The sequence below is a fragment of the Impatiens glandulifera genome, chromosome 1, assembly GCF_907164915.1.
Source record: "Impatiens glandulifera chromosome 1, dImpGla2.1, whole genome shotgun sequence".
Taxonomy (NCBI): domain Eukaryota; kingdom Viridiplantae; phylum Streptophyta; class Magnoliopsida; order Ericales; family Balsaminaceae; genus Impatiens; species Impatiens glandulifera.
This window is the reverse complement of record NC_061862.1, coordinates 143,642,489-143,669,045: the sequence shown is the minus strand read 5'-3', so window position 1 is coordinate 143,669,045 and position 26,557 is coordinate 143,642,489. Positions and strand designations below refer to the sequence as shown.

At 29.7% G+C, this 26,557-nt stretch overlaps 2 protein-coding genes, 1 long non-coding RNA gene and 1 other non-coding gene across 4 annotated transcripts; 1 reads left to right on the top strand and 3 right to left on the bottom strand.

The window, feature by feature from the left end:
- Nucleotides 1–1,849: 1,849 nt before the first annotated feature.
- Nucleotides 1,850–6,785, bottom strand: LOC124919995 (ATPase family AAA domain-containing protein 3-like). The gene is made up of 8 exons (XM_047460376.1): nt 6,286–6,785; nt 6,045–6,140; nt 5,851–5,961; nt 5,447–5,756; nt 4,719–4,809; nt 3,817–4,147; nt 2,806–2,954; nt 1,850–2,625 (listed from the first exon to the last, which is right to left on the bottom strand). Exons 1-8 carry the CDS (start codon nt 6,589–6,591, stop codon nt 2,112–2,114), a joined length of 1,908 nt encoding a protein of 635 aa, XP_047316332.1. The 5' UTR covers nt 6,592–6,785; the 3' UTR covers nt 1,850–2,111.
- Nucleotides 6,786–11,606: 4,821 nt separating this feature from the next.
- LOC124944914 lies at nt 11,607–12,904 on the bottom strand. Its single transcript, XR_007099966.1, has 3 exons — nt 12,832–12,904; nt 12,310–12,726; nt 11,607–12,039 (listed from the first exon to the last, which is right to left on the bottom strand). It is a non-coding gene; the product is annotated as an uncharacterized LOC124944914 (long non-coding RNA).
- Nucleotides 12,905–15,620: 2,716 nt separating this feature from the next.
- Nucleotides 15,621–15,694, bottom strand: TRNAN-GUU. Its single transcript has one exon. It is a non-coding gene; the product is annotated as a tRNA-Asn (tRNA).
- Nucleotides 15,695–19,822: 4,128 nt separating this feature from the next.
- On the top strand, nt 19,823–20,356 carry LOC124946143 (uncharacterized mitochondrial protein AtMg00810-like). The gene has a single exon (XM_047486715.1). The coding sequence runs from the start codon at nt 19,823–19,825 to the stop codon at nt 20,354–20,356; it is 534 nt and encodes a 177-aa protein (XP_047342671.1).
- Nucleotides 20,357–26,557: the final 6,201 nt, after the last annotated feature.

Sequence of the window (26,557 nt, the reverse complement as noted above, 5' to 3'; positions counted from 1 at the left end):
CGATTAACACCTAAATTGCTATAAGAGCATACACCTGTAAAAATACAAAAGAATAAAATATTTCTTAGACTTTATTTTGTTTGTAATATTCTTTCTTTTATGTATGGATGAAAAAAAAATGTTATTTGCATTTTTATTTTTCTATACTTTCTTTCAATATCAATATTTAGAGAACTTTGAGTGGAATCACAGTAATAGAGAAACATTTTTAATTGGGCCATGGTCGATCTCGAATGAAGACATGAAGGCAAACTTATTTACATGCTATGTGATTTATTTTCCGTAATTGTCTTCTACCCTGCATGCTTGCTAGTGTTAGGATTAGAGAATAAGAAAACTTAGAGCCTTAGACCTAGGGGTTTGAATGAAAATAAAATATTTCATTTATGTCATATCTCGTTCCATAATCTTAACATATTTTCTTATTCATTGCATTTTGACGTTTTCTTTCTTGTAAGACATTAATTTCATGCCCGACATATATCGCATTTCTGACGTTTCTTTTCTATAGGAGCATAGGACATTCCTTTTATGTAAGATAATTGCATCTTTTACATTTATAGCATTTCCATTTCTTACCAATAGTCTATCCCTACATATTTTACATATTTAATTTTTATTGTTTAGGACAACCTTCCATACTAATAATACAAATATATGTATATATTTTAATTATCAAATAAATCCTTTTCAAAACTACATATTCACTGCCATAATCTTTTTTGAACATGAAACTATTTACAAAAATTAAAAAATTAACATAAATTAAAACTAATAGATTTAAATTATTTCATCCAATAATGATTAATTCTAAAACTTGGATGAAAACCTAGTAAAGTAATAATTAAGACCTTTGAAAATTGACTTAGACTTAATCTTTAGTAAATTATTGATTTTGTCTCAATCTTCACACCCAACTTGAATTTTCAATTAATATTTTCAACTAAATAATGTCCTTCATATTAGCCATCATGTATACATTGACATTACACACTTTATCCTTCATATTAGCCATCATGTCCCAAGTCCATTTAGGCATTACCAAAAGTTCAAAGATAAATTAATCAAACATCCATGCATTTAATCTTACTAAAATGGACCTAGAGAGTTTGATAATCACTCTACTGAATTACAGTTTTTATCTCGAAACTGGGATAGGAGTTACCCTTACTAAATGACAAGGCGCGGGAAATACATATATAAAAAAACTCTTAACTTATTATTTTTCTTCACAGCATTCTCATTTTATTATTTTCTCATAATATTCAAAAATTACGAAATAGTTAAGATCCACAAGTTTTATGCATAAGACAAAGAGATGCACAAATTTTATGTAAAATATATTTCATGATTAGAGACCATCTTGAGACAAACGATTATGAAACATGGGTAGACGAACAAAGTAGTCGAATTTCTTTCCTTAAACTTATTTTAGGACTAAAAGTTGACACTAAGTGACTCTTTAAAAGCTGAAATTGATGTTAATACCTAATCTCTTATAAATAAATTAGGTTAAGACTTTTTTAAACCTAAGATTATGCACAAAAATATGTTATTGTATAGCTCCCTATATCATGTTCGTGTATAGCGTACTATTTTTTTGAGTTCGCAATAAAACTTATACGAATGAATGAAAGTAAGGAGTGAAATAATAGAACATGGCAAGAATAGAGATTTGAGACTATTGAAATTATTTAGTTTGTTAAATATTGAAGTTTGATCATTTAAGTAATGTCATTACATCAATATAATATAAAAATCCATCTCAAATATTAAAACAAACATTACAAGATGAATCAACCCCAAATTTAACAATTCAATCAGCTAGACTTGTTTGCACTTTCTTGAATCAACTCAAATTTGAAGTTATATTGAAAACACATCATAATGTCTAACACCAATAGAGGTAAGAAGTACCTTTTTGCCAAAATTGCCTCTAAAAATTTCACCCTCGTAATTAAAGTTAAAATCTCCATGAGATCACCCACTGAATTTGGTTTATTTTAGCATTTTTTCCATGCTAATATATAGAACAATGATAAAACTTTAAACTAACAAATGAAATCTACAATTGAACATGTCAAAAATAAATTACACCTATAGCAACTCTCTCAAATACTACCACCATCAGCATCAGCCATCTTTCTTCTCTGCTGATGCTCTACAACTTTGTAATCCACAACCTCTCTGAATAAACTCGGATCAAGCACACAGTTTGTGCTTCCGTAGACAGCAGCTTGAACGCTCGCCATAAGTTTCGCTATCTCCCTCCCTGAAAATCCCTCGATCTTAGAAGCTGCTTCCTTAAGAATATCGTCGTTTATACCCTTTACCTCTATCGTCTGCTGTTTTTTCTTGAACAAATTAGAGAATATACCCGTTTTTCTTTCACCAGCCTTAACTATGTATTTATCCAAATAAAGTTTTAATAACTTCAGACGTTCGTCTTCACCGGGCAAAGGAAACTCTAGGGCTTCATCAATTCGGTTAGCCACGGCAGAGTCAAGATCTCCAGGACGGTTGGTGGCAAGAGCCAGGACTATGTCTTTCGATTGGTCACCAGTTCGAGAAAGAAGGGCATTAAGTGCACTCCTTTGGGCCTCACTCATATAAGTTTTATTACGCCTGAAAACAAAAATAGGAAAGCATCAGTTTACTATGCCTAATTTGTGTCTATTTTTTTTATCTATTACATTTACCCAAAGGATAGTTACTACAAAGGTAAAATAATTAACAAAGAAAGCTAGGTTTTGATCCTGGTATCAATCATCTCAATAGTAAACAATTATAATTTGGGAAACTTACTCGCACAAAAAGGCATCTGCTTCATCAATGAAGAGCAATAAGCCCTTATTAGATTTCTTGGACCAATCAAACAACTGATGTATTTTGGTCACTGCCTGAGGACCAAGTGGAGCAACATCTCCTCCAGTCATAAGGGCATAATCCAGTCCCTGACAATTACGATAAATTCAAGATAATATTTGTTTGATAACACAATTTATCACTCAATCTAAAATCTAAATGATCAAGTCCTTATTTGAATTAAGTTCATTTGATAATTGTTATTTAGAATCATTTAATTATTTTTATCCAACTCAAATCAAGCTAAAACAATCTGGCTTAATTCAGTAAGCTAAGAATAACTTGACTTGGTAATCTAGTAAAAACATCCAAAAAACAACTCTAACCCCTAGAAATTAATCAAATTATGTTACAAAGGTAAAACAGGTTTTAAGTACATCCCCGACATCAGATCCAAATTTTATCAAAGTACTTAAAATTTAGATATTTTCATTTGGTTTATTCGGCATTTGTTTTCCAACTTAAAATTGAGTATTTATCATTAGAACTTAATTTCAGTTTTATATCATGCACCCTAAGAGTTTACCAAACCATACTTTTGTAGAAGAAAAAAATGACAGACATCAAATAACTATTGTTGCAAAGGCCACAAAAGCCTCTTACCATATAGTTCCTTTGATTGTTGTAAAAGACATCAATATAAATGCATAAGTTTAACAAAAAGTAAATTAAAAAAATATATGTTGGTAGAGAACGAGATATTACAGCCAGAGCATAGTTTAGGAACAATATCGAGTTTGTAATAAATTATTAATATATCTTTTTTAAGCACACTCATAGTGTACGAGTCAAATATAAGCAATTAAAGTTTGGATTCTTTTTAAAGAAACTTAACCAACAGAAAAGAATATTAAGTAAGCTAAAACATATACTACTGATGAATGAAGGACATTATCCCATTAAAGAATCAATCAATAATGTCAAGCATGAATACAAACAAAATAAACATACCGATTTGCGTGCAAGTTCCCTAGCAGCCATTGTTTTCCCGGTTCCAGGAGGGCCATAGAAGAGCATGTTTCGGAATGGTGCCTGATGTAATTTTGTATTTGCTGTTGCATCTGCGAGCTGTTGAACTCGTTTTTGAAGCGAAGGGTGAAGAATAACATCGCCAAACCCATTTCCATTTGTTGAGGCCGAAACATTAGCATCACGTGAAAGAATATCCTTGGCACGTTTAAACAATCCTGACCATGGATACTTCCCTCTAGAGGATTCTCTGATCAATGATGGTTGTCCTAGTATTCTATCAACATAGCCCCATAGGACCTTTGCACCTTCCCTGAATTTATAAGATACATTTGAGGGCGGTTTATCACTAAAATATAGATGACAAATATTTCTTTTAAGGTCAAAGAAGAGAATGAAACGGAATAACTATTATGTATATTAATTCTAATACGCAGTGAACATTACCCTATTTGGAAACACTTGTAATTTTTGTTTTTATATCCGGATCCAGATGAGAAACAACCAATGCATTTCTTAATTTATCTCGAGTAAGTTTAGTTTCCAAATGTTAGTGATCCCAAACAAAAAATAAGTGTTTCCAAATTGGGCCAATTTACACTTCTAGTGACGCATTTAAAATTTTCATGAAATTCACCTTTACTCTTATTCTTGGTAGCAAAATTCCTATAATGGTAAAAAATAACATTTGTTTGTCTTCATCTGCTAAATCATTAATTAGAACCTACATGTAAGATGTCACTCCTATTGCACTTTTCCATTAGACCTACACTGACCCACATCATCAAAGGAAAGGACCCCTCCGAACCCAATCAAACTTGTTAACAAATAATGCCCCATTTTACATCACATCTTCCCAATGATAACAAATCTGAAGCAAATACCTTGACGTGTAAACGCCTGCAGCAAGAGCTGTCACTCCAGCAACAGCCACAACCAGCTTATTTTGATCCGTTAATATAGCGCGCACACCCCCTACAAAAATTGAGGTTCTCAAGAAAATATCTTATATTAAGAAAATAAAAACAAAGTGTCGTATCAATGCACAATTTACATACACTTCATGAATTTCGAGCCTAGGACAAGCAAATTAGAAACATAATAAAATTTCAAAAATCACAAAGGGGAAAAGTTTATGCCATTAAAAAATTAAAACAAGACAGCAGCCATAGAAAACAAGAAAGATCCAGATATAAATCTACAACTGTGGCACAGACCATCTAATTGAGTATTGAAGGTAAAGTGATTTTGTGGTAATAAATGGTTTATAAGATACTAAAAAAAAGCATCTAAACAATAGATATTTTTAGAAAGTCAATATCATAACAAATTGAATTGGATTGTAAAAATTAAACTACATCAAATAAGCGATTATGACATTTTCCCAAAAAATTGCCCAAAATCCACTTGAAGGTGTTGAGGAACTCTTGTAGATGATTGTAAACTACTAACAAAATATTTTCACTAGATATCAAACTTTAGTTAACAATTTCAATGCGGTTGTACCAATTACAGGGCCATTTATAACTTAAACATTTTTAATGCGAGATAAGAAAAGTTTGCCTTTTAGTTTATTATGTAAACAGAGACGAAGGGATACTATAAATAGTACCTCCTATTTGATCAAACGTTGTGTTTATGGTAGCAACCCATTTTTTCGTCTCAGCGTTTGCTTGCTCTACTAACATACGTCTATTAACCTCCTCAGCAAGCTTTGCTTCATGAGCTCTCCCTTCTGCTTCAGCCATAGCTCTAACCCTAATTGTTTCACGTTCTATCTCTGCCTTTTCTTTTTCTGTCTGCCTACGATGTGCTTGTATTTGTTCTTCTGTTGCTCTTCTAAATTGTTGACGCCTAATTTCTGATTCTTCTTGCATCTTCACAAGCTCTTGATTCCTTGTTCTTTGCTGCTCATTCTCTACCTGGACAAAGTGAAAACATCTTATTATATCTTTCCTCAAAAGTAATATTGATAGAGAACTTTATCCATTTCAAAGTCAATTCAAGTTCGCATGCCTGCATTCTTTTCCTTGAAAGCTCATCCTCGTACCGTGCCATTTGGGATTTTATTTGAGCCTGTTGCTGAGCCAGATTCTTTTGCTCCTCATAAACTACCCTTTGACGTTCCTATTCATATTATACCACCAAAATTAACTAAAGCACAGAATATATCCATTAAAGAAAACAACATCAAGAGATACATATTATACCGCCACTGCTTGAGCTTGCATAGCTTTAAACTCTGCTTCTTTTGCAGTTAGTTCAGCCTGTTTTGTCTCTTCCTTCTTTTTAATTATTTCGAAAACCTGAAACAGTATATGCAAAAACACCCATTACCAAAACATGCATCATACACTAAGAACTCATGTCAAACAATTAATTTATAAGTTTATAGAGAAACCAAAATCCCTCACATCAACAACTGTAGAAGAACCAAGAGAAAGACAATACCTTTTTTCCTTGAGGAGCGTTGGCAATATCCCTCAGTGCCTTTGCACCTCTCTCCAACGCCTCGGGATCAAACCCTGCAGATGTAGTTCTCGGGTGTTCGTTGCGGACACGCCGTGGTTGTTCATCCTCAATTGATTCAGATTTCGCATTGGGTTCTGAACTGACTTGAGGATCCGGCGATGCAGAAGATGAAGGAGAAGAGAAGGGAGAGAAATTAAAAGGGCCATCAGCATAGACATGGTCGATGCCTAGTGCTGCGGAAGCAATGGCTGCAAAAATTCCTGCTGCAGTTGATGATCCTGTCATGATTGTAAGTAAGTGTAACACCGAAACAGGAAATTACTTGGGATTTGCAGATAAAGGTGTTAGGAATTGGGTCTGCTAATCTTTAATCGGATGCCTTGTGGGGGAAGAAAAGGGTCTCCCGCGATTATGCATCGGCGACGGCGACCGAGAAGAAAGGACTAAGCTTTGAGGGGTTTTACGTAGGGTTTTGGTCCGGGTTGGGTTTCGGATATGTGTTTTTTACATAAATCAATTTTCTTTCATTTAAATATTTTTTTATTTATTACAATCTAGGTTATAATTTATAACTAAGATTTAAGTGTAAAAAATAAAAGTTCAAAATTCAAAGTGATATTTTTCTCATTTTTATAAAATTATTTTTTACATGTGATATTATTTTTTTCTTTCTAATTTGTTATAAATATTATTATCTTTTTAGATGATTGATCCAAATTCTTTTTTATTTTATTTTTATTTTTTAATTTTAACTCACATAATTTTGTTTCAAAATCCCTTATTTATATTTATTGTTATAACAAAACTTGTATATTTGGTAAAAAAAATCAAAACTAATCATATTTGTTAAAAACAATTATTAACAAAATGTTTCAAATGCTAAAATTTTATCAAAATTTTATTTTATCTAAAAAAAATTCATATGATTCAATTATATCTTTTAATATCAAATGAAAACGATTCCACATATTCTAATTTCTATTAAAAAATTGGGAAATTCCATATAAATTATGGCTTGTATAATAAGGTGGATTATATTTTAAATATTTGTACGCATAATTCTTTGAAGACACTCAGAAGATATTCTTCATTTCTTACACAATTTTGAATATTTACTTTTTTTTATTTTTATTTTTGAGCTTATTTTGTAAGCCTTCAGAATATTTGTTGGTTGTGCCAAATATAATCATGACTCTAGGTTAGTGAGTTAAGTTAGGTCTAAAATCAAGTAATTTAAATAATTTATGTATTTAATCCAACGACTTTACAATTATTGAAGAAGATCATGATAGGAGATATACTTCCTCAACAATAAAAAAAACTGATCTCATTTCGATTATTTTTTAAATCTCTATGCGTGCATTTCCCTCAAAGACACTCGACAATATTCTCTTTTTCTTACAAAATTCTGGATATATTTTCATATTTTCGAGCTTATTGATAAGCTTCGAAATATTTGTTGTTTGTGTAAACGAAGGAGAATCATGACTCTGGATTATTGAGTTACGTCAAGTCTAAATCCAAGTAATTTAAATAATTTGCGTATTTACTCTAATGTTTCTAATGTTACTATTGTTTTGTACAATTTTCGAAGAAGATCATGATAAGATATGTACTTCCTCACCAATAAAAAAAATTAATCTCGTTTCGTATTTTGACCTAAATTCTTTAGCTTTTCCATACTCAATTAAACTTCTTTTCTGAAAATAGGATGTACTCTCATATGTAATAATTCATAAACTACTGTATAAACTACTGTATAGAGGATCATTGATATAAGCGTATAAATATTATTTATATGCGGAATATTGTTTATGGGTATTTGAAATACATAAAAGGCGCATTAATTCCTATTAATCGATCCAAAAAATCAGATTTATCTTGAAAGTAGTGGATATATGAGATTATAATAAACATTATATTTGAGTCAATGAAATTCTGAATAATCAGGAATCATATTTTTTTTTTCCTTACTTTTACCTGTTAGTTAGACAAACTAAATAATTTTAATTATTATTAATAAATATAGTTATTAATTTTTTTAAATTAAAAACTAACATTTTAGTTAACTTTTCATTTATTATTAATAATAATTTTAGTGACCAGTCAATCTTTAATTAAAAAAAATAAATTATTGATTTCTAATTTATTTTTAAGATAATGTCAGTATATATATATTTTTTCTTAAAATATATGTCAACATATATTAGTTTATAAAATTAAATTTTTGACAAAACAAGAAAAAATGTTTATAATTAATATATATACACACGTGTATAATAAAGACTTATCTTTTTTAGTGGATTCTTCTCCTTTTTAAGAGAATAATTTCAACTTGTCGAAAGAGTTAACATATATTTGTAACATTGCAACTCGTATTTATTAAACATCAAAGACAAAGATTTTTCATAAGTAAAAAGCTACTAAATAACTTAGCACACTAAACGTATTAAGATTACTAGGTCGGTTATCATGCGTTGCACGATTGATTTGATAAAATAAATCAAACAAATTATTTTATTATTGATAACTCATTCCAAACATTTAAGTTAAGATAAATTATTTAATAAAATATATAAAAAATTATGATAAACAAATGTTGTTCACAATTTTAATATTCTATTAAATATATATTTTTTTTTTTATCTAATGTGACATATTATTAATAAACACAAATAATGGAGAGTGATTTTTTATGTAAAAATTAATATTTTTCTAAAGGATAAATGTTATCAAACTTGTTAACAAATTTATTTGTTTAAATAGATTGTTTAATAAATAAAATAAAATAAAATAAAATAAAATAAAATAAAATAAAATAAAAGAATTTTATAAAATAAATTTATACCTGCATATATTGGAATAAATATTCACACAAATAGTTGACATTAGTTTGTCATATTAAAAATATTTATCTCTTTAATAAAAAAATATTAAATTGTTTACAGTACCTTATTATCAAAAATAAAACTTTATACAAATTAATATATTCTTTAAAGAGAATCAAACATACACATACATTACAAAATCATTGATTATTATTAACTTTATATTAATTATTTCTCTTAAATTATTTTAAGACCAAGAACTCAATCAACTAAATAAAACATGACACAATTGATAGAAATGTTATTTAAAGTGTAAAGAGTAAAACATAAAAAAATTCAACTAATATTTTCTTACTTAAAATAAAAATAACAAATTTCTATAAAATTCATTTTCAATTCCTATACAAATATCATATATATTTTATAACTTTATTTTGAGTTCTCCCAATAAATTCAAATTTTAACACTATTAATCTTTATACATTTTGGTGAAGGCTATTTCTTTCGGATAACTATAATTTTAGCTTACGTCAACTCCCATTTTATTATTAATTGTTAAGTTAGATTTTAATGTTCAACGTATGAATCACCTCAATTTATTTAGGGTTAAGATTTTTATCATATATATATTATGTTAGTTAATAATAAATAAAATATTATTTTATCTTAAATAATTAGTAATCATTAGTTGATAATTGTGATTAGTATCTTAGTTAAAAATATTGTAGTAATATATCACAAATCTTTGAATATATAATGAATTATTGATTTTAATTATGAAATATAAATTAGTTAAAAAAAAACTATAATTTTAATTAAACTAAATTGAAATCGATTTATATAGCAATTTAACTAAAACAAAATATAAAATAAACTACTTTATCTTATCTTTACATTATACTTAAGTAATAAATTATAAAATTTATATGATATATTTTAAATATTTTTTTATATTAATAAACTTTATAGTTTATTATGATATATTTCAAATATTCTTTATAATAAATTAAACAATATAAAAAATTAAATCTTTTAAAGGTAAAATAAAAATGAAAGCAAAATTGTATATAAAAATAGGAAAAAAGCTCACTTAGACGTATGTACTTGTACAACTAGCTCACTTAAACGTATGTACTAATAAAAGGTCATTTAAACGTATGTACTATTAAAAATTGGCTCATTTAGCCTCTTTTAATAACCATGGTTAACTTTTATTTTTAAATTTATATATTTATTAATTAAATATTAATATATTTTCATTTATTCTTAAATTTTTTATTATTTTAATATTAAATTTTCTTTTATATTTCATATTTTTTTATTAGTTTTTATTTCTTATATTTTTTAAATTCTTATTTTTTAAAAAAAATTTAACATTTTTTTTTATGAATTTTATGTTTTACTGTAATATTTTTTTGAAGGGTTATTTTTATTTAATTTAATATAATAAAAATGAAAAAGAATTTTTTCTTATTTAGTTTAATATAAATAAAAATGAAATTAATAATTTTTTTATTTTATTTTTATTCACGACTTATATTAGTAGTAAAATAATTGTTTTGTCTCATATTTAATTATTACTTTTTTGGTGTTTGATGAATGATTTTTTATTATTATTCAATTCTTATTTATTAATTAATTTATTTTTGTTTTAAATGTTTTTTATTTTTGAAAAAATTTTCATTGTTATATTCAATCATTGGGATCAAACAATTTTAAAATAATTAATAATTAATGTGAATATAAAAAAATATATATATAAAAAAGAAGAAATATAGAGTTAAAATAATTAATAATGAATACTCGTCATATATATATAAATTAAAATAATCAATCATAAATACCCATATAGAAATAATAAAAAATTATAAAAAAAATATAAATAGAGAGTTCATTTATTAGTAATAAATGAAATAATAAATGAAAAGGAAAGAGAGAGAAAATATATTAATAGTTAATTAATAAATATATAAATTTAAAAATAAAAGTTAACCATGGTTACTAAAAGAGGATAAATGAGCCAATTTTTGATAGTACATACGTTTAAATGACCTTTTATTAGTACATACGTTTAAGTGAGCTAGTTGTACAAGTACATACGTCTAAATGAGCTTTTTTCCTAAAAAATATCATTATTCTAATATATTAACTTTTAATTTATAATTCTAATCCAAACAAATTTAGGCAAGACAACAAATAGATATGATGTAATGAACAAAATTTCCAAGATAACTGACATCAAATAATAACTATCAAACCATTATTCCTTCCAAGTTTCTGTTGATTTACTATTCTGAATCACCATCTTCGAGACTATATAGTTGATATAACAAAAAAAATTTAATTGTTTTTTTTATTGTGCTTCAGATGAGAAAAGTTAAAAAAGTTGCAAAAATTGCAAAAACAATATGCATAATGAGTCACCCAATCACAGTTGAGGATTATAATTATTATCTACATTATCATCCTCTCTTTGTGAAGGTATCTTTTTGTGCAAGTTTATTGCATTTGTATCAACATAAGCCTAACAATCCTGAAATTGAATTATATCCGATAAACATTCTAATAACATTGCCGAATAGACTTGTAAAAATAAATGAATCTATATCATCGACAACAAAGAAAAACTTAAGCTTCTATGTAATGAGAGATGATTCAAGGTAATTATTGTCGTCACAACACTTGAAGATTGTCTCATTTGAAGCATATGTGGTTGTTTGTGCAGGTATCTGATTTGCACTTCTTATTCTCACAATATTTCTCCAAACATCATTTGCAGACTGTCTCATTTGAAGCATATGTGATTGCTTGTGTAGGTATCTGTTTTGTAGTTCTTATTCTCACAATGTTGTTCCAATAGGGAAGTTTATTGTATTTGTATCAACACAAGCAGAGACTGACAACCCTGAAATTGAATTAAACCTAATTAATTTGCAGTTCTTATTCTCACAATGTTACTCCAAAGGGAAGTTTATTGTATTTATATCAACAGAAGCAGAGACTGACAACCCTGAAATTGAATTAACCCAAAAATTAGCATTTTTCTTCTCTCATTCATTCCCAATGTTTGATAATTAGAAAAAATGTTATTGTATATTCAGCATTGAAACCTTCCAATAGACTTGTAAACATTAAGAAAAACCTAAGCTACTATGTAAAGAGACATGATTCAAACCTAACTTAAGCCCAGTTTTTCGTTCTAAGATGGACTTCCGCTATCAAGTCATCTGGATGTTGTCTCCTTTGGTCGTCAATGTTCTGGTACCGCTAGGGATGTTGGCTTCTTTGGTCATCGATGTTCTGGCACCGTTAACAACCATGTTTGCTTCTCTCACTCTCAAGCATCTAAAAATGCGCCGAACAACTAATCAAACTCTAGCCTTCATCAAAGAAGATGGAGAAAGAGACAGGGAAAGAAACAAATCTACATCAATAACAACAAATAAAGATCTAAGCTCTCCATTTGGAAATTTCCGAGCGGCAGCTAATCAAACCCTAGCTTTCATCTAAGAAGATGAAGAAATTGGCTTCTTTGGTTGTCAATGTTCTGTTACCGTTAGCAACCATGGTTGCTTCTCTCACTCTCAAGCATCTGAAAATGCGTCGAATAACTAATCAAACCCTAGCCTTCATCAAAGAAGATGGAGAAAAAGGCAAGAAAAGAAACGAATATGCATCAACAATAAACAATAAAGACCTCAGCTCTCCATCTGACGGCTTGTCCTTGAGGCTGGTTGCCGTTTGCATCCCTCTGGAAATTAACCCTAACCACCTAAGAAAGAGGCAGAGAAAAAAACAAATAATTATATTTATACTAAAATGAAAATGGAGCTCCATGAGACCCGCGAGATTCAGATAAAAACCCAAAGCATTGTGGTGAACGCGTGGATGGTACCTCCCATCATTTTTTTTAAGCATTATTATATATGTATAGATTAGATATCTTGTCTTGAAATAACAGAAAATATATATAATAATGTTTCAAATAAATTAAACAAACTAGAATACAAAGAATAAAATCACCGATTGAGATGTTGATTCGAGACATGTGTTTAACATATTTCCTTAAAACAGTTTCACCGTCTCCTCTTGTACTGAAGCTTATCACATACGACTTTCTTCCAAGGTACAACGAATCTAGTAGTGATTCAACACTTGAATCACTACGCAACGAACTTGACAAAGTACATGAATCGACTACCGAGTTTCAACAGAAATATGACGAGTCAAGAACTCAAAAAATACTCGATTGAGTGAAAAACTCGAAGAACACTTAGTTGAGTGAATAACTCGAAAAACAATCAAGAAAACAAATAAATAAACCTATCGAATTCTAAAGAGATAATGAAATGAATGAAGAAGAGATATGAGATTCCAACATGAGGGATATCTATAGCTAGAAATTAAACCATCACAATAAATTCATTTATCAATCCAACATTGATAATTCATCCAACGACTGCCATTTATAGACTCTTGACATTCGATCTTATCCATTGGCATTAAATTTCAATAAAAAAAATACATTTAAATTTGATATGAATTTATATTTATTTAGATTAAATTACATTTAATTTATTTATCCAAATTTTCATTTAGTTAATGAAAATATTTAACATTTAACATTTAATTTTCAATTTGAAGCACACTAACTTTTGAATTAATAAAATCATGTATTTTCCCATAGTCTGTTAAAATACAAAGTGATAAGTACCAAACTTTTACTTGGGGTCACCAGACCCCTCCCACATGGTATCCAAAATCAGAAAAATAAAAAATAATAGCACCACCAAAGTTTGATTTATAAGTAACCTAACATTTAAGAACTAAACTAAGTTACTTTTGGCTTAAGGGAACCCAATCCTCAAAGCCGATGTGGGTTTCATAATTTGATAGTTTTGAGTTGTGGAGATAAAGCAACCCTAGAGCTGACTTAAAACTTTAACCTAATTCTTATCAGAACTCTATTTGATTAAGATAACTAACCCTACATCTAACATTTTGCTACGGTACATAAATAAAGGTCACGGTCCGAATATAGTTCCAACACCCTCCATCGTTCTAATTGAGCAAATGAGCTAGTTTCTGTTTTAATAATTATGTTTTGAGCACAGGTCCCAGTCAGTTCCACTATTGAAAAGATGTTACCGAAGGATTTTAAAAAAATGCGGTCCTAGACTCCGACATTTGCTAGACCTGCTGAAAATCCGACCGAATATCAAGAGAAAAGAGTTCTCTTTGAAAATAGGGGCATGCACATTAGAGGTTAACCAAGCCACGATCTTTTCGTTGAGAGCGACAAATTTTGAAGGGGGGGGGATAATGCTACGATATAGAAATAAATGTCAGGGTCCCAATATAACTCCAGCACCATCCATCGGTCTAATTGAGCAAATGGGCTAGTTTCTATTTTTTGTTTTAATAATTATGTTTTGTTTTCCCCTTCTGTTTTTCAAACCGAATTATGTTATTTCTAATAGTTGTTATAACCGAATATTCTGGGCAAGACAACAACTATATAAGGCTGATCTTTTTTTCCCAAGGATCCATGAAAATGAATATATGAAATCTCTTGTGAAAGTTCTTCACACTTATATTATTTTATGTTTTGAACCTTTGTCTTGGACTGTTTGGTATAGACCAATAGTATTTCTTTTCTCAACATTGACTCTTCTTCTCCCCATCTCAAATTCTTCACTACAAAACCCTTTCGCTGCCCTTTGTTTATATATATTTTTCACCCGGTCCTAGAAATCAAGAACTCGATTCTTGAAAATCAATAACTCATAAATTCTAAGTTACAAATAAACCGTAACACATTCACATGGATACAAACCAGAAACAAATAGAAAAGGTCATTCATACACTTGCATATTGCAATCAATGAGAACAAAGAAAAACTTATTTTTCTCAATCTCATCGGTATAGATGGATAAGTGACAATCTAATGCTTAGGTCATTCATGTCCACCATCTCATTAAAAAATTTGTATATCATTTTCATTATTCATACAAGGTTTAAACTCTTTTGCAAAAACAAAAGGTTTAGTACTAAGGAAAATGAAATATTAGAGTGTATACTGACCAACATCATTAAGTCAATCCATTAAGAAGTGTCTTTCAAAAGCTTAGCATTGAGTAGAGCATCAACAACATCTATGTCAAGTGTAAGCCATCGATAGATCTTTTACTCATAAAAGGCCACCAATGATCAGCTTGAAGGTAACTTCATATGGACGACACTTCTTCCTTTGCATTTTCTCGTAAAGCCTCATTGCTTCACTTACTTTATAACCTTTGCAAAGTCCATTTATCATCGCAGTGTAACAAATCACATCGAAAAAGAGTTTGAAATTTATATCTTATGGTTAATATCCACAATTAAACTACTCTTAATGTAATATAGATCGTTTTAATTATAAAAGAGTAATATATATTTTTTGTTTTACTTATAAAAGAGTAAAATATTGAAAAAATGTTAATTTATCGCTAGAAGAAGGGGTTGAACCTTCGACCTTGTGGTTAACAGCCACACGCTCTAACCAACTGAGCTATTCCAGCTATATTATTAAAATAATTCTTTGCATAATAATCGAATCTCAATTCATTATTGTTTATGGTTTCACATAAACTTATTTTTTTGGAACTAAAAAAAAACTAGCATGACACCCCACGGTCATGTCCCCGCTTAAACTCAAAATGTTTTCAGATGAAATCGAACTCGTGACATTTTGGTCTCTTAAGTCAACTCTTATCCCTAGACTACTTTGGTGGGTATTTCACATAAAATTATATGTGTAAATTATTAATTCCACATATGCACTACTCATAATTCAATTGTCATACAAATAAAAATACTAAAACAAGGGCATCAAATAAGGTTTCAATTATAATTCATAAATTCACGATACAAACATTGTAGTTAATAACCACATCCCTCTCTATATAGGATAATAATCAACCTTTATCTTAATAATGGAATATCATTTTATATTATTTTATGATTTCACTTAAACTTTTATGTACACGCTAATTCTAACCAATTGAATTATAAATTATCGTTGTATGGTTTCACTTAAAATATACAACACTAAAGAAGGGCTTCAACATTTATTGGAGAAACTCGAATTAACCAATGAGCTATTCCAATTGTGATACTAATACAAGCCTTGGCCTAATAATAGAATTGTTAGAAATTAAAGTAATAATAATAATTAAGGAGTCTTTTGTTGTTAAAGAGCCTCTTGAATTGTTCAAGACTCTTGGTCTTATCTAGTAAATGAGACTCTTCATGTCTCTTAGTTTAATGTTTAAGTTATTCTTTAATTTATTTAAGTTTTGTAATAGTGTTATTATTCATCAAGTTCAATAGAAAAAATCTCATTCCAGTTCGTTTCATTATGTAGAGTTTCTATTCACTTTCTAATATATTTCTTCACAGTTCGATCATTGAAGTCTTGATTGTGACTTTGTTACATGGTATTAGAGCTTTGGTAATATTGTTGAAGAAGATATCATTTTTATTCGATATAGAAAGTGGTGGCCGTGTAGCTAGACTCGCTTTGGAGTTGTTAAACCGGTCAAACTACCAGATATGGAAAACCTGTATGAAAATGTACCCTGGTTGGGGAATATTTGTGGGACATCGTCGTAGACGATGATGATGTAGCTCTTGAGGATGTTGCTGAAAATGCGGAAGCATCGAAGAAGTGGAAGAGACTCAACGCGAAGACATAATTTGTGTTGAAGAGGTCAATCTCCCACAATCTGTTTGAGCACATCATCGGTTGTGGATCTGCTCATGAGATCTGGGGAACGCTTGATCGTCTTTTCAACAAGAAGAACGAGGCTCGTCTCCAGATGCTTGAAAACGAGTTGGCAGCCGCAAATTAAATCGGATCTGTCTCAGAGTTCTTTCTTAAGGTATAGAATATATGCTCAGAAATTTCTTTATTGAACCCATATGAGAAAATCTCAGAGGCTCGAACAAAGAGACATATTGTTCGAGGAGTTCAACCCGAATTTATACCATTCATCACCTCGATTCAAGGTTGGGCTCAACAACCTTCACTCGAGGAGTTTGAAAATCTCTTGTCATCTCAAGAGTCGTTGGTCGTACAAATGGCTGGAACGAGTATAAAGAAGGAGTCGAACAGTGCGTTGTTTGTGAAGAAATCGAGCTGGAAAAAGGGAAAGTCTAAGAAGGAATAAATAGGTCAGAATTCTTCAATTATTCCTAAAAAGCCCCTTAAGTGTTTCAAGTGTGGCAAGACTAGACACTTCAAGAGAATTGTCGAGTAAATTTGAATGAAAATTTTGTTAGTTCAAATCTCGGAGAAAAGTCTAACCATCGTGTTGAGGAGGACTATGACAAGGCTTTTCATGTCGATGTGACGACTTCGAATGAAAAGAAAATAGAGGCATCTCATGGTAAACAGGAAATCGATCAAAGGTGGATCGTCGATTCAGGGTGCGGACATCACGTTACTGGAGATGATTCTGTGTTCTCGTCAAGTCGAGTTCATAATGGGGGCGGTGGCATTATCACGGCAGATAACTCGGTTCACGAAGTTAAAAAGGAAGAATTGATTGTCATTGATAACGACAAAGGAGAATCTATTACTTTGAAGAATGTCTACCATGTTCCAAGAATCCGAAAGAATCTCTTCTCGGTTGCAAATGTTGTAGACGCTGGAAATCTGGTGTTGTTTGGTTCACATGATGTGAAGTTCTTAAGGAACGTGAAAGAAATCAAGGCGGATGTGGTTCATATTAGAACTCGGGTAAATGATCGCTTTGTCCTTTCAGCTTCTAATTTGTACATAGAAAAGATGAACGACAAAAGCACCTCTTTTCTATGGCATGCAAGACTTGGGCATGTCAATATGACCAAGATTAGTGTTATGTCTCAAAAGAAACTTGTTGAAGGTCTACCTGAAGATATGAGAATTGAGGAGGGAAGTGTGTGTGAAGGATGTCAATATGGGAAGGCTCATCGACTTCCATTCAACAACTCTATATCGAGAAGTAAGGGTCCTTTGGATCGAGTTCATAGTGACTTGATGAGACCAACTCGAACTGCCTCATACTCGGGAAGTAAATATATATTATTGTTCGTGGATGATTTTTCCCGATTCACTTGGGTGTACTTTGTGAAAGAGAAGTCTGAAGTATTCTCTAAATTTATCGAGTTCAAAGAGACAGTAGAATGAGAACAAGAAAGGAAAATTCGAGTATTGCAGACAGATAATGGTGGGGAATTTTTCTCAAAAGAGTTTGAATTGTTTTGTAGGAAAAATGGCATAAAAAGAGAAATCTCCTGTCTTGAGACCCCACAACGGAATGGGATAGCTGAAAGGAAGATTCGACACCTTACAGAGACTTGTAAGTCTTGGCTGCATATGAAGAATATACCAGGGCAGTTATGGGAAGAAGGCATGAGTTGTGCTCCTCATGTCATCAATCGAGTTCCGCTTAGCCCAAATGAGTTCAAATCTCCATTCGAGATGCTTTTTGGTTTTAAGCCAAATGTTAAATATTTTTGAGTTTTTGGATCTACTTGTTATGTCCATATTCCAGACTTGAGAAGGAGCAAATTGGATGCGAAGGTAGTCAAATGTGTGTTTGTCGGCTATGACTAGAGAAGAAAAGGGTGGCGGTGTATGGATCCATTAACCCACAAATGCATTGTGTCGAGTGATGTTGTTTTTGACGAAATTTCTGCGTACTACATGAAGTATGTTGAAGAAACTGTTCAGACTAATCTTCTCATTCCCACGTCTACGGGAAGCTCTTGTAGTAGTGATAATAGTGACAGGGGGAGCCCTAACTTAGCTCAAGATACTTCAGTCGATGAAGGAGCAAAAGGTGAAAGATTACTAGGAAGTCCACATCAGGAAGAATCAAGTCAATAACATAATAGGGAATCTCGACCAAAAATGAACATTATAAGGCCCTGTCGATTAAGGGATGATAATTTTGTAACAACCTTCTCTTGTTTCTTGGAAAACGCAATAGACGACGATGAACCCACTTCTTATAATGAAGCAAAGAATGTCAAGGAATGGGTGGCAGAAATGGAGGAGGAAATGCATGCTCTCAAGAAGAATGAGACATGGGACGTCGTTCCGAAGAATCCTGATACTCAAGCGGTCACATGTAAGTGGGTGTATCGAATTAAGCGAAAGGCTGATGGAAGCATAGATCGATACAAAGCTAGATTAGTCACTCGAGGATTCTCGCAGAAGTATGGAGAAGATTATGAGGAGACATTCAGTCCAGTTGTGAAGATGGCGTCAATTCGCACTATGTTGGCCTTAGCAGCAAGTTCTCGATGGAAGCTATGGCAATTAGACGTGAAGAATGCATTTCTCTATGGAGAACTTGATCGCCCAATATATATGGAACAACCACCTGGGATTCGATAAGAAGGATGGTGACCAATTGGTTTGTAGACTTAAGAATGCACTATATGGATTAAAACAATCCCCGCGTGCTTGGTATGGAAAGATTGCAGAATATCTTCAATTTTATGGGTATAAAACTTTAGAATTTGACTCAAGTCTATTTATAAAGAAGAATCATGGACAGATGGTGGTGGTGCTTCTTTATGTGGATGACATAATTTTGACGGGTAGTAACTATGATGAGGTTGCTCGTCTACAAGATAAGCTCTTGCTTCGTTTTGAGATGAAGAAGCTTGGTGAACTTGGAACTTTCCTTGGTCTGCAAATCGAAAATTTCGATAAAGGTTTGTTTGTATCGCAGATCAACTACGCAAAGAAGTTGGTAGAAAAATTTGGTATGACTGATGGAAAAAAGAGCTATACTCCTTTCGACGTAAATCCTAGACTTAGTCGAGACGAAGGAACATGTCTACCAGATCCTCGTCCGTATCGTGCTCTTGTAGGAAGTCTGATTTATTTGACTATAACAAGGTTTGACATTGCTTATGTAGTTGGAGTGGTGAGTCGATACATGCAGGAGCCAAGGAAACCACACCTCGAGGAAGCGAAGAAAATTCTGAAGTATATTAATACCTCACTAGATATTGGTCTACTATATGAGAAAGATGCAAATTTTGTTTTGCAAGGATATGCATATGCTGACTTTGCTGGAGATCGAGACGATCAAAGGTCCACATCTGAGTTTGTTTTCTTTGTGGAAACACTAGCATATCTTGGAGTAGAAGGAAACAAGGATCGAAATCCTTGTCTACAATAGAAGCGAAATCCAAAGTATCAGCTCACGCAGCACAGGAGTGCATATGGCTTCGTAGACATTGGGAGGATTTTCATGTCAAGTTTGATCAGCCGATTCCTATCCATATAGATAATTTGAGTGCTATTAAATTGACTTCAAATCCAGTGTTTCATGCGAGGACAAAACACATTGAGTTGGAGCATCACTTTATTCGTGAAAAAGTACTAGAGGGAATTATTGAAATGGTTGCAGTAAGGATTGAAGACAATGTTGCTGATATCTTCACAAAAGCACTTCATAAAGGTCCTTTCGAAGATCTACGATAGGAATCACTTTAAGGGGGAGTGTTAGAAATTAAAGTAATAATAATAATAATTAAGGAGTCTTTTGTTGTTAAAGAGTCTCTTGGATTGTCCAAGACTCTTGGTCTTATCTAGTAAATGAGACTCTTCATGTCTCTTAGTTTAATGTTTAAGTTACGCTTTACTTTATTTAAGTTTTGTAATCGTGTTATTATTCATCAAGTTCAATATACAGAATCTCATTTTAGTTCATTTCATTATCTAGAGTTTCTATTCACTTTCTAATATATTTCTTCACGGTTCGATCATCGAAGTCCTGATTGTGACTTAGTTACAAGAATCTCATCTTATTATTATTATAATAATTATTATTATTTTATGACATAAACTTTCTATGTGTGTGATACATTAAGTTCTATTTGTCCAAATAATGAGACCCCATTTTATTATTCTTTTCAACTTCAAGGTGTGACCCCATTTTATTATTCTTTTCAACTTCAATGTGTGACACATTAAGTTACCGCAATCACGATAAACATATAGTAACAGATGACACCGAACTCAATTGCAATTCTAATTTAACATTTGACTAATAATGAAACTTTCCTTTTATAGTTTGAACAAGGCAAAGAAGGGCTTGAAGATTCAATTTTTTGATTAACATAGAAACGCTTAACTGTGATATTGATCGGTAGAAAAGAATATATTTCAAAATTAAAGATGAAGAAAATTCTAGATAAAAATGGTTGATTCACATTATTTAAAATCTAAAGAAAAAAACTCGGGTGTGTTTGGTGAGGAGGGAATTGGAATTGAATGGGTCAATTCCATTTTTGATGTTTGTTTAAAGAATTAAATATAGAAATTGGATTTAGAATTTAAATTCTGATAGAATTATAAACAATGTATTTATTACCTTTTGAATTCGGGTCAAATTAAGTCAGAATTCAAATTCCAATCAAACAAACCATACTCTATTTTCCTTTCAGACCTCCCTCCCCATTTTCCAGTCCTATCTTTATTTTTCCTAAATCTTTTTTCTCTTCTCTTCTCCTTAACCTAAATATTTTCATTGCGTCCTTCCTACTGAATCACAGAGACACATCATGATCAAATAATCGAAAGACGATATACAATATAAATGATAAATGATGTGAGCCTTAACAGTTAGACGATTCGAAAGACTATGGTTGTTTTGTGACTTCTGTAAAAATCTCTCACTAGCGACGACGATCTCTCATTGGCTTCAACATCAGGTACCTTCCATATATCTCTTCAAAGCCCATTGAAAACACTTTCTATTTTTTTTTCTGGATGCGTTTAAAAATTAACTTACTAATTTACAGATTCAAATATTTATTTATGTTTTGTATCTAGATAAGTTTCTGAATCTGGATGCATTTATAAACTAAACTATACATATTCAAATATTTATTTATGTTCTGTTTCTGTATCTAGATCCAAAATCTGAATTGCCTATCTAATAATTATCAGAGCAGGAAGATATCAACCACACCTTAAACAAGTATTATACTCTACCCAAATTAAAGTTTAATTAGATGTGATACTAAAACAGAAGGTCTGCAACAAAAATTATTTGATTATGAAACATAACCTTCCAATAAAATATTCTTGCAGAAACCTGGGGTGAATCCAGCACCCTAAAATTATTGTGTTGTGATGACTAAAAGTATAATATACCAAAACAATATCACTGTAAATATGTCTACCTATTTCAGTAGGCTTATTTTGATCTTCATTTCTTTATTAATGATGCATTAATATGGCGTGTTTAGAAAAAAAGAAATAGCATAGTGTTTATTCTTATGTGGATGTAGTTTAACTAAATATTTATTGATATTAATAAGACTTATTTTGATCTGTATTAGAACAAATAGTTTATTTAGGACAAATAATTATTAATCCAATTGAATGTCAATCTAGTGCATATAAACCTTATTTAATTTTATTTATTTTGTAGGACGTGGTATCTTATTATTAATGGATGATAACAATTTAGTACATGTAAAAAAATAAGATTACTTCTTGATGTGATAACTCAAACCACTATTGCTGAATTGGTTACAAGAACAACCTATACCAAGAGTTCCACAATATGACACTGATGAAAATAATGCATTAAGAAAAATATTGTTAAAAAGATTATATGGAGAAAAAAGACAAGACTTGTTTTGACTTATTACGATTCACAAAACACATTTTCACTATTTTTGTGAATTGTTGCGTGAAAAGAGTTTACACAATAGTAGCAATGTGGCTGTTGAAGAATCTATAGTCATGTTCTTACTTGTACTAAGACATGGAGTAAATCTTCGGGTACTTTGAGGTATCTATATTCGCTCATTAAAGACAATTAGTAGGCGTTTTCATTAGTAGTACGCTTAGTTCTCAATTTAAGTAAGGATTTTATAAGATTACTTAATCAAGTTGAGAATGTTGATGAGAATGATCATAAATGGAGGTGGTTCAAGGTTAGTACCAAAATTAAGTTTGACATATATTTGTAGATTATTTTAGAAATTATATAGTTTGATTTTAAATTTTTTAGGATTGCCTTGGAGCTTTGGATGAAACACATGTTTAGATGACTATTCCACTTAAGGATCAAGTTAGATATCGAAATAAGAAACAACAGATAACAACTAATGTTTTGGGGGCTACAAATTCTTCACACAATCACATTGCTACTATCGTGTAAACCCTTTTCACGCAACAATTCACAAAAAATAGTGAAACTGTGTTTTGTGAATTGTAATAAGTCAAAACAAGTCTTGTCTTTTTCTCCATATAATCTTTTTAACAATATTTTTCTTAATGCATTATTTTCTTGAGTGTCATATTGTGAAACTCTTGGTATAGGTTGTTCTTGTAACCAATCCACAATTGCAATAGTGGTTTGAGTTATCACATCAAGAATTAATCTTTTTTTTACTTGTACTAAACTGTTATCATTCATTAATAATAAGATACCATGTCTGCAAAATAAATAAAATTAAATAAGGTTTATATGCACTAAATTGACATTTAATTGGTATAATAATTATTTGTCCTAAACAAACTATTTGTTCTAATAGAGATCAAAATAAGTCCTACTAATATCAATATATATTTAGTGAAACTACATCCACATAAGAATAAACACTATGGTATTTTTTTTTAAATACGTCATAATAATGCATCATTTATAAAGAAATAAAGATCAAAATAAGCCCACTTAAATAGGTAGACATCATCAGTGATATTGTTTTGGTATATTATATTTTTAGTCATCACAACACAATAATTTTAAGGTGTTGGATTCAGCTTGGGTTTTTGCAAGAACATTTTATTTGAGGGTTAGGTTTCATAATCCAGTAATTTTTGTTGCAACCCTTCTGTTTCAATATCACATTTAATTAAGTTTTAATCTGGGTGTATAAAATACATGTCTAAGGTGTGGTGGATAGTCAATTCAGATTTTGGATCCAGATACAAATATATATATATAATGATGCTTAATTTTTAAAGTGTCCGGATTGCCGGGTCGAGAGCTGTGTTAATTTGGATATTTATGTGAGAGTAAATTAATACTTTGGTCGGATTGTGGGTTGACCCGCCCATAAACTTATAACGGTTAAAAATAAATTTAAAAATTTTATTTGTAGGTTTCGAACTTGTAACCTAACAAAACAAGAACAACATTTCAACAAACTAGGCTAACAACATTTTATATTTAAGATTCAACATCAAATTTGATGAACGTGAGACATTTTAACAATAAAAGTTCAATTTTTTAACTAACTAATATATATATATATATATATATATATATATATATATATATATATATAATGATGCTTAATTTTTAAAGTGTCCGGAATCCGGATTGCTGGGTCGAGAGCTGTGGTTAATTTGAATATTTATGTGAGAGTAAATGAATATTTGGGTCGAATTGTGGGTTGACCCGCTCATAAACTTAAAACGGTTAAAAATAAATTTAAAAATGTTATTTGTAGGGTTTCGAACTTGCAACCTAACAAATCAAGTACAACTTTTAACCAAATGTGATTGAGATGTAGTTTGTCGAGGGATAATAGACCTGTATCATTTGAAAGTGGTTAAAGAAATATGAATCAAATATTTAATTGACCAAAGTGTGAGGTCACGATGCTAATTATTAAAAAATATGAATTAAATATTTGATTGACAAAGTGAAAGTGTAAAGTCACGAAATGAGAGATTCATTCGGAAAAAATATGTGATGAAACATGTGAGAAAATAAGTTGTTTTATCGAAGTGAATAAAATTTGGAATGAGAGCGTTATATTTTTTATTTTAATAATTTTAAACATTAAATAAATATTATTATAATTTTTTAAATTTATTTTATTTTTATCCTTATTTCCTAGTTTATATAAATACAGAATATAAATAAATATTTGAATTTGTACAATTTAGTTTCTAAATTTATCCAGATCTAGAAACTTATCTAAATATAGAACTTAAATAAATACTTGAATCTCTAAACTAGTAAGTTAGTTTCTAAACGTATCCAGATTCAGAAAAAAAAATGTTTTCAATGGGCGTTGAAGAGATATATGGAAGGTACCTGATGTTGAAGCTAGTGAGAGATCGTCGCCGTCAGTGAGAGATTTTTACAAAAATCACAAAGTAACCATAGTCCTTCGAATTGTCTAACCGTTAAGGCTCGCATTATTTACATTGTATATCGTTTTTCGATTATTTGATCATGTTGTGTCTCTGTGATTCAGTAAGAAGGACGAAATGAAAATATTTAAGTTAAAGAGATGAGAAAGAAAATTGAGGGAAAATAAAAGATTCGTCTAAAAAATGGGAAGGGAGGGAGGTCTAAAAGGAAAAATGGGTTATATGAAAAATAAGTTATAAATAAGTTATGTTTTTCCCACACCTCCCATATTCCCACCCCACCTTCACTCCTCAATTAACTTTCAAATTACTTATTTATCCATATCATTTTTATATATTTACCTTTCTTATTTTATTTTATTTAATTATTAAGTTTTTTTTATTAAATATAATTAATTAATTAATTTTTAATATGCTTTTTTAACTTTATTTATTTAATTAAAAATACAAAATATTATTATTTTTATATTATAATTATTTAAAATATATTAAATATTGAAATGTGTACTAATTTAATAAAATATAAATATTTAATATTTTATTATATTATATATATATATATTTTAAAATACTTATAAAAATCAATTTTTTTATAAATAAAATTATTTAACAAATAAATAAGATAAAGTCTTTAATATATTATATATTAATAATTAATTAAATTAAATATAATGTTTTACTTAATAATATAAACGATAACATTTGCATAATATTTTTAATAATATTTTTTATTAAAATATTTCATATTTAACTTTTTAAAATATTTATTTTATATAAAATTATTATTTTATTTTAATTAATTTATTATAATTTTATTATTAATATATAATATTTAAAATTAATTATATATCTTTTAAATTTTTTATCTTTTAAATAGAAAAAAATATTGAAAATTAATTAATTAATTATATTTCATGATAAAAAAACTTAATAATTAAATAAAATAAAATAAATAAGATTTAAGGTAAATATATAAAATTAATAGGATAAATAAGTAATTTTTGAGTTAATTAATGAGTGGGATGAGTGGCGGGAATATAGAGGAGGTGAGAAAAGCAATTTGCATTATTTAATGGTGTTGTAGTTTAGGATTTTATTATTATAAAGTACAGGAATAAATTAGTTAAATTTTATTATTCAAATTTTGGATTTTATAATTTTATTTTAATTTTACATTTAATTTTTTAAAATAAATTAATATTTATTTAAATAAAGAGATTTATGTAATTAATTTTATAAATATTATTTATTA

Bases quoted from the DNA above. Each gene is read 5' to 3' on its own strand.
- LOC124919995 (XM_047460376.1), bottom strand. From the start codon at position 6,591: ATGACAGGATCATCAACTGCAGCAGGAATTTTTGCAGCCATTGCTTCC. The intron at 4,810-5,446 runs GTACTATTTATA...CAATTTTTGTAG, and splicing joins AACGTTTGATCAAATAGGAG to GGGGTGTGCGCGCTATATTA. The intron at 2,626-2,805 runs GTAAGTTTCCCA...TTTTGTTTTCAG, and splicing joins GCAGATGCCTTTTTGTGCGA to GCGTAATAAAACTTATATGA.
- LOC124946143 (XM_047486715.1), top strand. From the start codon at position 19,823: ATGAAGAAGCTTGGTGAACTTGGAACTTTCCTTGGTCTGCAAATCGAA.